The 17,696-nt window shown below is 40.5% G+C and overlaps 1 protein-coding gene across 2 annotated transcripts in view; it reads left to right on the top strand.

The window, feature by feature from the left end:
• The first annotated feature begins 984 nt into the window (after positions 1-984).
• The window catches only part of LOC135486270 (uncharacterized), a 42,651-nt gene continuing 25,939 nt past the window's right edge, over positions 985-17,696 (top strand). The window contains exon 1 of one of the 2 annotated variants that reach the window (XM_064768957.1): positions 985-3,336. In XM_064768957.1, the coding sequence (XP_064625027.1) occupies positions 3,328-3,336 (9 nt within the window). In that variant the 5' untranslated portion in view covers positions 985-3,327. Of the gene's footprint in view, positions 3,337-5,404; positions 6,618-17,696 lie in introns of those variants that run through there. The other variant, XM_064768958.1, reaches the window with a different exon arrangement.

Raw genomic sequence — 17,696 nt, 5'->3', positions numbered from 1 at the left:
GAAGACAAACATGTCCATTGTCTATAAATATCGCACCGTTGTCCTTTTCCAGATGGCCGCCGTCGCTCCGAGTCTAATGACGCGTACCGGATTCGATCATCGAATTCATCAGGCGAGAGGGTTGGCAGCACGATTGTGACATTTTCCTGGACAAGAATGCATGGGGTGTGCCATTACTGACCTTACTTTCTTTCTACTTGCTCTTGTGTAGAAAACACATCGTTTCTCTTGTGTAGAAAATGTTCTGGTTAGTAGAAAACAAGAGTAACATATTTTATTAGGCCACATTACTCTTGTAAAGCATCTTTGGTATTTTTCTTGGGTAGAAAGGCGGCCTTTTGCTTTATTGGATATAGCGGCCGGTAGAAAAAACATCTTAGTAGCAAAACAGTTTTGTTTTCTCTTGGGTAGGGAAGCGTTTTTGGTTCAACAGTTCCTCTCTGTTCATCTGTTCTGAGTCCTTTTCGCACTTGGTTCGAAAATCATCTTTATTTTTCCTCTTAAGGTAGAAAATCATATTTAATTTTGATCTTGGAAGCGATATCACCACTGGCCAATATCGCACCGGAAGCGATTGCAAACATTGATTTACAAGTGCTTATACTCGAGAAAATGAGATAGAAGCCAGGTAACCAGTTGACTGAATTATTGCCCCGATATGATTAAGGTTTCTTCAGCATTACGCTGGCTCACTGCCCGAGTTTTCTTGATACATTAACCCGAGCCGGCGATCACAATAAGTACATTGTGGCAGCAATTTATCGGAAACGAATCAATCGAATCATATAGAAACCAGGTAGATTTGCTGTATTGTTTACCAAATAGATTGCTTCAGGGGAGTGTTGATGAATGAGCCATGACAAGTTGACATGAATCGAAGAGCGCAGTTTATTGTAGGCTGTTTTGCTTTCGTTTATTATTCCATCTTTGTGATTGATGGAGAAATAAACTACGGCGTTATGCATAGCCTAGCATTGGCATCCGTATAGCGGGCTAGGATACGTAGACAATACTTAATCAGGCGTGCTATTTAAGGTTTGGTATTTAATCATACGGACCGTGTTCGAACACCTCACTCCGTTAGAGATCGGAATAGTAATCGCCAGATTGGGTCGGGATTCTATCGATTAGCTCCAGCGTGCTACTTCCTGTAGGATATTTCCATTAACCGTGCGTCACACAGTAAGCTAAGAACTGCCACGTAGAATTTCTTATTAATGGCGAGTGCGTCTTAATTGAGTTGCACAATGGTTATTCTGTGTTAATTTCAGTGCAATGTACGCAACGATGCTAGTCGCAAACGCTGCGGCTCACATGCTGTCGTCTTCGCTGGAGTATTGAGGTGTTGGAATCTCAGGGATATTATGCATGGTAATGGGAAATCGTCCAGGCACCATGATTGTGAGTAAGAAGTACGATAAGGCCCGGGCGCACCGTCAAGGATGAGAGGTAGCTTTTAACCCGTACGTCGAATACATTCGCACGAGGGCTGATTCGACGATGTCCTGAAAGGAGAATTAACCTGGTCGAGTTAGGTATTGCTGTTTCTCCGGATTCTTCTCTCGTGTGATAATGTCAATAAATTTTGCTGCTAAAACATATATGAAAGGTTAAGATGTTTTCGTTCACAGTTTACGAGGTTTTTGAACTTAAAGAAGAAGTGGATTTCACTTAATGGCTCTTCTAATTCGCCGCTGGGAAATTAAAGGCGTCTCGACCACAACTCAAGTGTTTTCTTTCAGAAATATTCTGGAAGTAAGACGAAGTTGGATTTCGTAACCTTCGCGAGGATATTTTAAACTGTCTTTCATTCTGAATTTCTCGGGGGTCATCACAGTGGAAATACATTATGCATTCCATCAATATTCTAGGATTCGTTATCGACCAATGGTTTCGTATATCGCAATTTGAGGACAACCAAACTGACCCCATTTAAAGTTCTTTGCAGTGCTAAGGAATAATTTATACCTCGGGAGCAGAAATGTTTAAAGTCTTCAAATGCGTGATGCCGTGAATACATTTTTGGTGGTAATTAATTTATGGTGATCGTATTCCAGACTTATTTACTGTAATAGGGATATAATGTCAGTCACCGAGTATATGACGGTTTCTCTTCATAACAGTTTCTGCCTGCGGAAATGAAATATCCCCGGATCCAATGTCACTGGTGGTTACATTATTAATCAGGAACCTTGGGAAGGAGAGTTTTTTAGCTGAATACATGAGAAAAAATTAGTCTTAGAATTCTTTATATAATACAAATAATGTATCTCAATAGTTCATAATAATAATCCCTTGTGTGTTTATTTTATAGGGAATGATACCTGTTGTATTTATAGGAATATCGTTATATCTATATGAGAAAGAAAACAGTTTCCCTTCTATACTGCACTATTGTGATGAGCGAGAATGGACGTTTGATAAAATTGTCCTGCTCTCCTCTCCCAGTCAGAGGAATATTGCTTCTTGCAACGTGACACATATATTACTGCATGTACAATTGTCAACACGGAAGCAGTCATATAGAGGAAGCCTGACCACTCGACACTTCACCAACACCATGTCCATACATCTCGAGGAATAGTAACTTTTGGACCATCGGTAAATCGGGGGATATTTGGGTCATAATTTAAGTTTTACAGGAAACTACATCAACCACTCATGGTCCCTCCTACGCACTGTGACTTAATTATATAAACAATTAGTTCAGACATCACAGAATTTCAAATGCGTGATGAAATATAGATGTAGTCTACTTTACCGAGAAAAGTATTATTCTGAAGTTTTGAATTCATAGGTTTCGGTTCTTCAGGGGGACGCGTTTGACCGGATAGCTTTGGATATCTGCCCGATCTGAAACAATGGATATCAAGATCTGTTTTGAACGCATCCGTTTTTGCTGTCGCTGTCGAGAGTAGTTATAAGTACTGTTCAGTCCAGGATTGCACAACCGTATTGCAAAAAGTATGTCGTTAGTAATGGTGTGATCGTCCCACGCACACTGGCAAGATTCCCGCTGGACCTTCCTGTATATAATAGGCTAGCACTCTACAAAGCCGCCAGTGTTAATACATCATAATAATGCACTATAATTGAGTGCAAAGTACGCTAAAGCGAATGTCAAACAGCACCAAAAAGGGTCCTCTTGAGACCCGAGATGGAGAGGCAGAAGAACCGCGTCTATTTAGCGGCATATATACATATATTTTCGTGCCGGGGGCGTTAGATATTAGTAACACAGGACAGTGGTACGAACGGCTTTGACGGTATGTTACTTCAATAAAGCCAGATAGATGAACGGTCAACTTACCAGTCAGAGTTCAGAAGATGACCCAGGTAGGTAGTCCTTATTTGTTCTTAATGTTCTTTTTCTACTTTAGGCCATACTTCCATTTCTGCAACTTGGTTCTATCCGCTTATCGGGTAGACTGACGAAACCTAATGGCAGTGAACAAAATACATTTCAACGGCCAAATTCACATTCACCCCGATACCTTTTTACGTGGTATGCGTACGTTCCTGCTTCCTTCTGAACTGAAGCCGTTTGTAAATATCAGAATAGCAGAATAGAACGTTTACGGCACCGGAACGGAACGCGAGTATACGCGTATACACAGTGTATGCTACGTATACTTGCATATACTTGACATTGTTCGTCTCTGTTCTACAACCGAACTGTATACTAAGGAAACGAGGACGACATAAACTTAAAGTGGTGCTACAGTGGTTCGAAGAGAGATTTTCTTAAGGTTAATTTAGGAAAATGACCACACTATGAAAGCCCATACAGTATATCTGTCCTTGAAGATTTGAAACAATCATCGATAGCGAGCCATTTACGAAGTCGTTTCCAAGCCGTGGAATGGTTAAAATGAGTTTTTAGAAAGTACACTATGCTGTTAACAACTATATATTATTCTGAACCATCAGAGGTACTCCATCCACACCCGGAGTCCGGGGAGGCTAAGTGGATCCAAAGCTGGAGGGCAAGTTGGTGTACGGGGTCCGGGGAGTGGTTCTAATCCCGTTTTCCATAAAATTACTTTATGAATGTTTTCACTGATGCACATTTTATTCGATGTCAAAATTTTTTGATAAAGAAGAGACATTCATCACATTAGGGACATCGTGCTGGAAGAGAATGGTTGCTTGTAAAGCGTCTCAATCACGCAGCAAGTGAGACTATCCTAGAGCTTTGAGTGTGCTGTTGCTAAAGGTCGCCAAGCATCTACACATCTTGCGTTGAATGGGTTAACAACTAGAAGCAGATCAGCTTCACCTGAAAAATCCTTCTTGCTGCGCCAGAAAAAATCATTCAGTGCTTTCAAAAGTGCGGTCATGTTTGCAAGTCGAACGGCAATCGAAACCACACCCTGGTCTCCAGTCGTAAACATCCGGCACAGCCTGGCTTCCCCTTAATATCCTGCTTCCCTTTCTCAAGGGGCTCGTCCGTTCAACCTTCGATATTTCCGTCATAGCTCATTAACCATGTCTTTAAATACACCCTTTGAAGCAGGTAGTTATGCGGCTGAAATGGCTCTTCTAACCCCTGACCTTTCCCATAAACTACAAGTCATAAATTGATTAATCGCATGACTTTAATCATTTCGTGTCAGTTACCTGAGGTGTACGATCGATTGTTTTTGGTACATTCCAAGATTATGTTTACTCTGAAATAGCAAAATGTTGATAGATCAATGTGTTTAATTCACTTGCACTGGTGTTCACGCAATCCACCTGACACCCCCCCCCCCCCCCCCTCTCCCGATGATAGCCTGGGCTGACTAGTTCAAAACAACGTTAGCTTTAATGGAGACGTTAAGTCTTAACGGGATTTACTGAAAGAGATAACGTCCTTGAGGATACTTAACATAACCGTTAGGGCTAACGTGGCAGTTGTGCTTTTGAACAACCGGGCCCTGGTCGTTTTTTATACCCTGCAACTGACTTAAACACCATTGAAGTCATGGCGGTAATACACTGGTACATGTATATTAATCCATTTGGAAGCACAAACTGTACCTGTCCAGAATGTGAAGTCAGTTGGACACTTTCTCACCTCACTGTTTCAGCTCAAAGTGCAACGTTTGGTGCCAGTGGACTGAATTCACAATGTCCAGCATTCTTAAATAGACAAGTAAATGACAAGTGCAACGGACATTTTCTTTTGCAAGTTTACAATAGTTGCTTTCATGAAATTTAAGGAACCTGCATATAGTAAACTGCATTGTGGCATCTATACGTCCTCACCTTTGCATGAAATAAAATCATTACAATTTCTCTCTTATCGAATTTCTCATCGCTCTCTTCGCACGGCTTTCAGTCGTCGTGAATTCATTGATGGCAAGGGAGGCGTGACGAAAGGTCACTAGCCTTTATGTCCATCTCCGAGAATGCTTTCCCACCAAAGTCGGTATAACGGAGGATTGTAAAAATATGGACTATGGGCTGTTATTTCAGAAATCGTGTGATATCGTACCCAAGGAACAGAGAAGAGACATTTTATTAATGCCTTTGATCATGTGGAAATCCACGGAGTCCCGTCGGGAAATTCTCCCGGGATCAATTGATAAGATTGTTCCCTTTCCTCTTAAGGTCAGTGGGAAGCCTTGACTATTATCCGTTATTCCCGAGCAAGGACGGTGGGTCCTGGACCACGATCATGAACGGACAGCCAAAGCGGCAGATGCTTGACAAATTGAACACAGAATGCAATGGTGTTAGCGATACTAGTAATCTGCTACGGTTGGTTCTACTACGGATGTCCTGCATCGCCTTTGCACGCGAAGAAGCGCCCAAAGAAATGGTCCCAAACTTGAAAGGTATTCTTTGGTGCGGAATTGTTAACTTGTCGATGGCTTCGGGCAGAGGGCGTTGAGAAAAGCCATTGGGAAAATTGGTGAGACTCCGTGGATGTCAAAGGCCCGGATCACTAGACCAGAAGCAGTAACCTATCAGAGATATGAATAAGCGGAATAGTCAAGAGTTACAGTTGTAAGAACTGGACCCGACCCAATGTGTCCTAATCAGTATTCGCTACTATTAATGGCCGCGGTGTGCCATCGCGAATTAATAAGCGGCTGTCGCCTGTCCACGGTCGGAACCCAGTAAACCGAGTCAGTCGGCCGTTACGTGCCATCAATACACCCAGGACAGTAAAACCACTGCGGTTCGCTTGCTCGTCTCTGTGCTGCAGCCTTTCAATTGATAACCATTTGACGGCGGATGATAGCGTATTTCTAGTCAGTACAATTGAAGGATTCAGGGATGCTGCGCCCTTAGGAATAGAGGCGCTTCAAGGGCTTTCTTTGCAAACTACATGTGCTGTGGTCTGCGTGCTCTCCGGATTATCTCTAAAGGATATGGTATCTTTGGCACATCAGCTATAAGGATCGATAGTGTAGTTCGTGCATGTGTGTGATAAGATATCGTCATCGCGAGACGATCAGGTGGGGCGAAGACTCTGGCCGAGTCTTGAGCCACCACTCTATTATCATTTATTCGATGCTCGAACGTGGCTTTTATCATGCAGTATTAAGATTCTGGATTAAATAACGACGTGGTCAGTGTTGCCATGACTGCCCGTGACTTAAGTAGGAGACAACAGCATCATGCAGGTAGGATGCACCCTTAAGCAGAATTCGTCATTGCATAACAGTTACATCGTACGCATTTCGATATACTGGTATTATATAACATCCGTCACGAATACATTGCATATTAAACTAGTCACAAATGGTCCTGTATTACATGTATACTGCATGAAATTACACCGGGGTATTACATTGCATCTTGCATGAAGGATTCACCCCTTAAGTGCACAATATCGCCATCGCATAATACAACATGACACCAATTCTTGTTGCAACCTACAAAAACTACAATAACACTACTTCCATGACTTCATAACTTCATAAGTTGCAAGAACATGACTGTACACTGTGCTCACATCAGATTTCCAGGCTGGTTACGAACTTTACAAGAGTACTAATATTCTTTAGTAGACAGCCAAGTGACAGTAGGCTTACAGGTTGATAAAAATGCTGACGCAAGATTTCAGCTGAAAAAAATTATACGCTTTAATAGGACAGCGATTTAACGTGTTTGGCCTTCCAGTATTTCTCGCTTATCGGCAATAACTGATCATTCCTTCTCCTTTTACAGTTTTTAGTTGGATCTAGAAAATCTATCGATCACCAGGAAAGTAATCTTTATCAAAAATAAGTAAATTCGCCCGAAGACAGTCGATGTGTAAATGAAAACAAATAGTATATCGTTGTATCATTTTATGATTATGACAAGGATGGGTAAATACCTATTGTATCCTCTTACATGTATTAGTGATTAATGTTTTCCCGCTGTCTGGCAAGGTCAGTGTGATAATTATCATGTAAATCTAATAAGTGTTAGTATTTAGTATCTGAAACAGGTTTAAAGGTACATAGCATGCTTCACAATACCTAATTCTATTTTTGAAAACTTTCTTAAGAATATGTTATGGTCCCAAATCGCAATCCTGTCGCAGGCAGAAATCGCCGCAGAGGGTCACTAGCTTTAGGGTGTAAAGTGTGCGCATAACTTCGAATTCTGAGAAGAATCCGGAATCTTGCACCAACCATGAATATTTTGGCGTGTGTTTCAATAGAATATGCAAGGATGCATTCAGTGCTAGCGCTCAAATGATTAGGCTAAAGCACTATTGTATATTTCGAGTGGTTTGCACAATGTACAATGTGTTTCCCCTGACAGGAGTTTGACTTTGAGGCACTCTACAGTAGTAAAATCGACCCGTTAAAGGTTACATGATGCAACTGTTCAGCACTTCGGTTACTGTGACTGTTTGATCATACTTAAAGGAGATATGCTGAGTCTTTTCTTCTACTTCTTCTTCTTCGTATTTTATATCTTTCTCTTCTTCTTTCACTGACTTTAAGCATCACCTTTCCAAATATGGTTCTTTCTGCTAAAATAACGTAGAAAAACACGTCACAACATACATTTTTAAATGAACTGGTAATACTCAATACGTCTTTAGAACTTCGTCCTCATTTAACTAGACAACAAAATCCCAAATTCTGAATATACTTGTACTTGTTTTGTTGATTCCGATTTAAGTGTTCAGGAATTTTTTTTTTACTTTATGATGGAACGTTGCTTTCGGATCATGGTACACGGATCTTTTATTAAGCACATTTCCGTCCATTGTAATACTCATCGAAAACGCAAAACTACAAAACTACTGAATAAATACAACCATATGTTACCCGGTACATTTAAGTAACCCATTTAAGTTTGTATTAATATCAGCCATATTATACTTCTTTCAAAACCCCCATTTAAATGTGCACAATACTTAGTACCGGTTCTGGTATAATAACACAGATCACGGCAGTGTCACTTGGTTATTAACTCGCCTTTATTACTCTCTCATTGATGTCTAGCCTCGTGGGTCAACCCCTGAATTTCCATTCTAAACACTCGGCGATATCAAGCAGGCTCGTACTCTAATGGACAAACCGATGTCCCGCCATTCAACAAAAGTCATTTTAATTTTTCAATATAATATTGTCGTTCTTGTATAATCATTCAGAAATGGCACAGTTGTTGCCCGGTGAACAATACAGTTTTGTCATCTTTGATGTCCCTCGAGTCTTCTCAATATTCTGGCGCGAAAATTATGGCTCACTTCGATGTCAATGTTGCTTGGGGGCCTTTGAGGGTATGCACGTTTTGTGCTTTAGTGATAGAGTGGTTAGTGGCTTGAAGATGCATGTAAATCTTTATGACGTTAAGAGTGGGGCACGTCCACAACTGCTGTCAACTTCGAAATACCATTTGTACTACATGTAAGATATTTTCAACAAAAATCAAGACCAAATCATTCTGGACAGCACAGATTGCGTGATAGCTGAACACGAAAAACTCAAACCCACAACATGCGAAATTGCCACCGCGACACTCGTGTTGCCGATTCGTCTAATATCTGGTTCATCTCCCGATTCCTCGTGGTCGTCACAGTCATCAGAGGCCATATTGCCTTAATTTCGCACTCAGGGTGATCCTGGGTAACATTAAGCTACACCCAGGACGACATTAACAGTTTCAGCTGTGCAGAGTTGTCACAATGCATTGATGACACGATGCTGGCAGCATGTTAGCCAGTCCTTGGCTGAAACACGGACGTGTTTTGTTCAATGAGATGTTCGTGGCTGACTTCAGGGTGCGATACCCAATACCTTGGCAGACAGGTCAATGTCGGCGCTCAGTCATTGTTTGTGGACATAATATGATGGTTCTGACGTGGTCGACTATAGGTACCGTCATTCTGGCTAGATCTTAAAATCCTAAAGCTATCAGAACTCTTTCAAAATGAGGTGAATGCCCAGTCAAAACATGGGAGGCTCTTGTTGTCTGGACCCCCGGCCTTGAAATGGGCATTCACTTCATTTTGAAGGAGTTCTAATTTCTTTAGAATTTCAAAGTCTAGCCAAAATGGTGGTGCCTATGTTCAACCCTTACTAAGAAGTGATATTCGTTCTTCAAGCCCACAGATGCCGGTCGTTGAATGCTACCTACGTAGAGGAATGACCTGACCATTGATGGATCATAGATCATCGACTCTCACAGTGGGAGAGGCCTTGACAATCTGTCTTTTTCAATTCAGAAGGAGGTCTATTGAGCTCTCACACTTTAGCTTCTTCACTTCACGTCAAGGTCTTTGTAGCGTCATGTATACATCTACAGTTGTCCCGCCTGATAAGTACAAGACACCGGTTACTTCAACATAACTTTTCATGGCAGTATATTGTGAGAGCTAACAAATTACCTTTTCGTCCTATCCGTGTGAACGACACATCCGTCTTTGTTATAATCCAGTCCATGATCCTTACATTGATATGGTATAGGTCAGTGACATGACCTGGTCGAACTTTTGAGAGTGATAACTGAAAGATCACATGGAACGAATGGGAGAGTCTGTCAAAAAGTGATCCAAAAGAAAAGGGTTAATATAATAGTTGAACAACAAAATAGGATCAACTAAACCACTGACACCTTGATTATAATCTTAGACTAACCAACCTAAACCTAGGCTGGTTACTCTAAGTTATAATCTTCCGATTATGCATCGCTGAGCTCCACTGTTTTAAGAATGGGTGTCAAAAACGATTTTTTTAATTGTCTTGTGTTGCTGGTGATGATGTGGGGATGAATATTTATATTAGGTATGATGTGCTGTTATTGATGTGGGATGAATATTTATATCAAGTATGTGCTGTTAATGATTCATAGCAGGTATGTGCTGTTAATGATGTGGGGATGAATATTTATATAAGGTATGTGCTACACGAAAATGTGGGGTAAACTGCTTGCGTTTCTTCTCAAATCAAGTCGCATGACCAGGACTTATTATACATGTATATCAACAAAACACTGCCCCGGATGATGATTTCAATCAGTATATATTTATATATGCAATGGTCACTAGATAGTGATATGGCCTTACTCATCCCTAGACGGTGATTTGTAGTCTATGTACAGAGTATACATGTGTGATATACATCTTTCAGCATACAGTCATAAACTAAATTACCCTTTCATCCACCATTTAATTCTCTGTCCTTACATCAACTGCATGGCTCGCTTATACATTTTTGATTAACCAAAGGACAGGCAGAAGCAAATAAATACTTGATCTATATGTAACTATATGCATACTCCTTTGGTATTACCAACTGTCCGTTTCTATCAACTATTTAATCTGGGTTGAGAAAACATGTTCACAGTCATTATCCACGGGTCGCTATTTTTCAAATGGTATGTTAAAGAAAACAGATAAAATATAAATGCCAAGAGGCTATGGAATAGCTAAAGTAAAGTCCTGACAAAAAGTATCAGCCTGAAAATCATATTTTTTCGTTATAATGTCTCTCTAACATCGAATGAGGTGATGCAATCCATAAATGTTCCATCAAATTTAACTGCAACCCAGAGCAACCGCTAAAACTGTTCTGGACACGAAACTGAAGTACAGCGCAATTGAAATGACACACTAGTATTATCGACCTGTCTTAACCTACCAAGTTTGGGTGAAATCGGTTCATTAGTTTGTTGGGAATATGTCGTGCGCGTGATTCCAGCCATATGACCTTGACCTTTGACCTCGTCGACCTGCTGAGGACAATCTATGGTTCAAAGTACATAAGCATTTAAAGTTTCGTGGCAAACGGGCCAGGGACAAGGAAGGAGTAGTGGAACAGACAAACGGTCCTTAAAATGATGGTATAAACTTTAAAATCCATTCAAATAGGTCAGTAAGTCATATGGCTGATCATTGACCTCTTTGAAAGGTATGTACATGTACTAGGTGACACAAAAAAGAGCATGAACTTTTGATTTTGAATAACTACCAACGGATTACTTGTTGGACCTCATTACCTACTTTTGGTTATTGCGCAGGAAGTATTAGCATTTTTCGAGACAACTTCACCCGTCAGGTTGGCCGTGTGTCAATGAACACCAATCACACCCTCAGACCACTGACAGGTATGATCCACTCCAGATGGTTTTTTAAAAATGTCTGAGGGTGGTGTTAGTTGACGTTTGACTACCTTTTCAACTAAGACCTTGATGATACACCACCTACCTCAACACAAACATGGATTTGATACATTATTACTGTAGTCTGACAGTTTGACCTGTGTCAATGACACCCAATCAATGCACGGGTGCAGAAGTGTTGAAAAATGTAGATGACTATTTACCATAAATTCGTGTAGATATGGAGATCAAATAAACTGGAAACAAAATTTTTTAATCTCAGCTTCATTTTGGAAGAAATTTGGTATTACATGTAGTCTGATCAGCAGTTTGAGAGTTATTCAAAGTCAGTAGTATGTAATCACTTTTGTGTGACCTAGTACAAGCAGTGTATGACGTTTTAGTATAGGCTTATAATTTAGAATCAAAAGAACTATGGGTTTCTACTAAAAGGTTTGGCCTGTGCTATAGATCTAAAAACAGGATTGAAAAGTCAAGTTTAAGTCAAGGTCAAGATCAACACTCAAAATTACGATCCCAAATTATCGTAATTGGGTGTTTTATAGCATTTTTTGATGTTAAACTGTTCGCTACTTAAAGTTGACGTTAAAATTGGCTTCAAGCTATTATGCTCAACGCTCTACGCTATTTTTTAGCATACATGTGTATACCGTTTTTTCCCAGACCCAAAGTGAACTTGGCACGTCCAGCTTTTTAGCCTACTTTTTTCATTTTAACCAGCCACGAAAATGTACCTGTTATTTTTCTCAGTTAAATGGATTCCGTCTGCTGAACTCCTGATATGGTTGCGTTCTATTTAGAAGCTATTGTTGTGGAATTTCATAGTAATACCTCATGCGTCCATCGAGGACTGTTTCATTCATCCTCCCTTTGATACCAACTGCGGCACGTGAAATCTAAGGGGCATTGCTTTGAGCAGGCGATATTCACTTTAAGTCGGCTCGCAAAGCCTGGTATGATCAGAACACAAGAAAGAAAATAACTAGGCATCGTAGTGGAAAAATGAGTCAAGATTAAGAAGAATTATGCGTTTTCGTACATCTTTTTCTGCAAGTATAGACAAAACATAAACTCTATAGACAAACAGAATTTTTTTTTTGGTTTGGTCAGAGGCTAATATCAGTTCAAGTCGAAATTCGTGTCTCGTCAAAGGTACTCACAGTTCATGTACTGACTGATCTGTCCTTTTGGAAGGTCGATTGGCCACAAACGAGCGACTTAAATCGTTGCGCCTGCGATTTAAATCGCATGCGACGATAATCGCTCATTTGCCGTGGTCATGAAGGTCGCAGCGATTAATTGTTAATTAGTTAATTGCTCCCAGGTAATGGCGGAGAACTATTTTCCGCAAAGGGAAGGAAACGAAGTAATCTAGAACGGTGAAGATATATCTTTTTGCTGAACAAGCAACCCATTAGTGGCATACCGCCGCATCCTAGACTAACTCCAATAGAGCCACGGCGAGTATCCTTCACGAAAGCTCTGATTAGATTAATTAAGATTCTAGTGACATCATTGACGAGATTCTATCGTTTAGCATGTCTTTGATTGAGCCAGTTTATCAGATTGGAATGATGGGTTGTACAGCCCGGGGTTATTAGGCTTCCATGTAGGGCAGGCTCCAGTAGACTGCCACACAATTGAGTTTGCGTTGCTATTGTCAGCATGCAGGAGAGGCGCTCTCCGGAAGACAAGTAACCCTTTCTGCCTGAATAGCCCTTAAAGAGAAGGAAGCCGTATTTTCTTGAACGAATCAACGAAACATTGATAGTGAAATGTCAAAGTTAGTTCACCAATATTGTCTTGTGCGTCATTGGTACTGATTAATTCGTTGTCCAGTGGTATAGTGCATATTGTTGGTACATACATAGCGCCACGTGCATCAAGGCGATATAACGTCAAACGTGCCAGAAATATATAGATTGCCCTGGAAAGGTATGTATATGATTTAATATCGCGACATCGCCTTGGCAGAACATAATGGTTTAACTTCGATCAAACCTTATTTTGATATGTCCTTTAGTTCGAAAGTTGGCTTTTGGCCATTGGAAAGTGACTTAAAGGCTACGCCGTTCGTTCAAAATTTGAAATTTGAAATTGATTCTATAAATATCCCAATGTGTGAAGAGGTACTTAATGTGAATTTCAGCAATATTGTTTTGTAGACTGATCTACTGTAAATTGTCAAGTTTCAGCAATTTCGTGTGGATGATATATACTGCACTACACCATGCACACTGTTTATGTCTAATGACCCTCAGTCAGAAGAATATGCATGTAGAATGAAAACGAACGGCGTACCCCTTTAAAAAACATAGTGAACGCTTAATAAAATGGAAGGGTACATAAACTTATGTACATACAAAAGGTATAGATCAATTGACATCCGCAAATCACTAGCTCTCAATCAATGAGTTAACAAACTGGTATGTTCTATTTAATGCCGCTTTAGATCTTGTCAAAAGGGTATTGAGATTTTCACCTACACCGGAAACAGGGGGCAAGAGGTGAATACAAAAGTTTCTTCCCGCTCTTTCTATGAATCATAATCAAAACTCTTGGCCTTCCTTTATTTCTCTTGTTCGAATTCATGAAGATAACTTATATACCAGGTCGTCGGCTGGAGATTTTGCCGCTATGCTCATTCACATCAAAGCGGTTTTGAAAACAGTTATTATGCGTTTAATACAGAAACTATCGCAGACTAGCAAAATAGTCAGTGTATGCACTTGTGGGACGCGGAGAGTCAAACCTGTGCATCGCACTGCACAGTTCTGGCCACGGCTATTGCCCATTCTGCCCACAGTGTAATCCCCAGGAGCTTCATCTTCTCGTTATGTCTAATGGATGCAATAAACCCTCTACCGAGAGTGGAAATAGCTCATTGACTCCAAGAAGAGAGCAGTAATGGATAAAAGTGTTCAGACGGGGTTTTAGACTAAATGCGCTTGGTATGGTCAAAATTTTGGTGAACGGCGACTTCGGTATAAAAATTATTTTTGGTCATTATTAATTCATTGAAATTGGTCCAAAGTGGAAAAACCTCACCGAATAAATGTTCTGTAAATTAATTACCCTGCTCCGGAAATTTAATCAGCGTCGCCATGGTAATCTCTTCGTCTGTTCAAAGCGTTACACTTGAGAATGTTTTCTGTTATCCGTTTCTATCTCAGAATTTCTTCACTGGGGTAAATTTTTAGTATTTGCTTCAAGATTTTTACTCTACATTTTGCTGTTGTTTGATATAAAACGTTTTTGGGTTTAGTATGGCGACCTGACTTTCTCGAGCTATTTCTGGTCCTGGTCCATGGTCGTCCCTCTCGGGTTTTGTTAATACAAATAGAATCATGCATGGGTGGGGTGGGGTGGGGTGGTGGGCAGTCATTTATAAGTCCGAAAATTGTAAGCGGGCCATAATTGGTGATATAATGTACACGTATATGACCCCCTATACGATATAGTACTATCCCTCAACAATATGTTTTCAACCCAACTTTGCAAACTGTGGGAGTTCTTGACGGATATGAATGAGATATGACAGAAATTTCATTCATAGAATTTCATAGGGTTTCATTGAGCGGATATTTGTGAATCAAGGATGAAGGATCTGGCATTTGGCAAATGAGTTGAATTTTGCCGCTTTCATAATACGAATTGTTTTTTTTCTACGACCAATTCAATAAGTAACGTTATTCCACTGGTTAGAATGCATATCACAAAAGTATGGAGAAAATATTGGCTGAAGGCGCTTAATCATGTCAATCGAGTCTTCTTCACTCGGTTACTACATGTAATTGTCAATTTTAACGAAGGTGCTAAAGAGGATAATCAGTGTTGAAACACGATGCGACTAGGCGGTGTAGAAATGGAGATATTTTGTCGCCAGGCGAAATATGCCTTAAGAATAACGTACGTATCAAATGACACCTTTTCTTAAAATCCCCGCCTCGAGTCAAAATGGTCGTATTATTAGTTCCGATGTTATTTGAAACCTCCGGGTTGATATTTACTCCTTTGTCAATTCTATTGTTTGAACATTTTCTGTTATGGACGTCGAGAGGAAGTCTGCATCGGTGTTTTGTAAACTGGATTTAACACCGTTACTACAATCAACACTGTGAGTGCAGTGGAGGATTTTGACAGTTGTATTCGAAACCAGGGTCATCCTGAAACACACTGGCCTTTTATTGAGCATTTTTTCACCATGCTGCCTGCTGTGGCATCACAACTTCTTCCAGTTGCTAAGAAATGGGGATGGGATTCCAACCCACATGCTCTCAGTTTTGGGACCGAACACGACGCCACAATGAAATATATGGTCGTTACAATTTTCGTCTGCGGATCAATTTATTTTCCATCCAAGATTTGTAGCCGTCCATGGAAAATCTATCATTAAACGCCAGCGCCTATTCATATATGACCATGGTAATCACGTGTTAGCACTACCATAATAAATATGTTTTTATTGAGTTTTTTCATGATGTTTTGTTCCAACACCGCTCTCATTAATCCGGTCTCTGTCAACACTGGCATCACTCATCAGTAGCCGGACGTGAGGTTGTCATGTCAGCGATCTTTAATATCGCTCCAGAGAGTGTGTGAAGGACGATTTGATTGTCATGTGTCTGGCTACCACTCTATGATTATCATTCCCATCAATTATGAGGCGCTGAATTGACAATGGGATTTATTTCAAATTCCCCAGATTATCACTATCAGGGTTTGCTCGCATCGTAGTATTTGTTGCTGTCGGTAATGATCCCTCGATTTTTTTCTGGCCCGTTGTTGATACAATCCGTATGCAGGGGTTATGGCCGACATTGTCCGAGGCAGACATAATATTCAAGCATATTTTCTCTGCTAGTATTAGCGTCCATGTTCGAAAGTCGCTGTAAACTCGCAGTGCAGTGGGACTGTGAAAGTAGTCACCGCCATAGAAATTGGCGGCCAATTCAAAATGGGGCGGAACGACGCTATCGAGAAATAGAGAGTTCCGGTCATGCGCAAGAAGGAGGATTGGCCTCGTCTCTCCTCCAAGAGGAAGAGGAAGTTTGATAAATCGATGACGAAATCGGGCTGCATATCGTGAGCCTTTTTATTGACTCGTCATTGTTGATGATGATATTGCGTTCATACATGACCTGATGCATTGGTTGACGGCATTAAACATATTTTGGCTGTACTGAAATGCTTTCAGATTTTGTTTGCGCTCTTTTTTTCTCTCACCAAACTACATATACACTTGTCATTCGCCCCATTGTAGAACAGCCCGCTAAGCCCCATAGCAATGTTTTAAAATCACTTCTTATTTCACTTGATGTCATTCGAAGAGGCAGAAACCCGTCCCTGTACTGAGGTGGTTTGGGTTTGATTTTTGACTTTTGCTCCTGATTGCGGACGTAGGCTGCACATAAGTATTCTTGAGCAATAACATACTGTGGAACCTCCTCTAACGGGCACCTCTGTTAACCGGACACTCTCTCTATAAAGGACACTGGCTTTGGTCTCAAATTGGACATTTCCATTCAATATGTCATCTGTGATCAGGACACCCCTCTATCAATGACAGCATTTACAGGCCCAAGGATGTCCTTAATAGAGAGGTCCTACTGTACTACCGAGCTTATATTGCAGTCATAAAACAAGAGCTTCAACATTGTCGAGTTGGCAGTGTACTTTAAACCATGACAGGGGAATGTAGATGCTTTCAAATTCACACGAGGATAAGTCGATACACTGGGAAATCTGTGCGTACAGTACTACGTCCCATCACAACAAGTGTGTGTTTAACTAGCGGTTAAACAATTGCTCCTGTTTGCAAAATTCGTTGTCTCTGGTGTAAAATATTCCCCTGATGTTTTGGGATTACGTACCTCGATCACTGAACTTATGAGCACTATAGCGCTATGATTTGCAAACAAAACCATATCTAATAGTCACTGACATTTGCCATGCCAGACATCGAGGTTGTTGATTGTGATTTAGATTGTTTGATGCTAAATGGGGATGCTATTAATCATTGGCAAAAAAATTGAATTGAATTTGAATTTTTAAAATTTAGTACAGGGTAGCCACTGTCTGGGTCATCGCAACGCATTGACTAATGAATTTGAACTTATTCTTGACTTTTGGCAGCT

Source organism: Lineus longissimus, chromosome 4, assembly GCF_910592395.1.
Source record: "Lineus longissimus chromosome 4, tnLinLong1.2, whole genome shotgun sequence".
NCBI classification, from domain to species: Eukaryota; Metazoa; Nemertea; class Pilidiophora; order Heteronemertea; family Lineidae; genus Lineus; species Lineus longissimus.
Note: the sequence above shows the minus strand (reverse complement) of the source record. Positions and strands in the feature narration are given on the sequence as shown.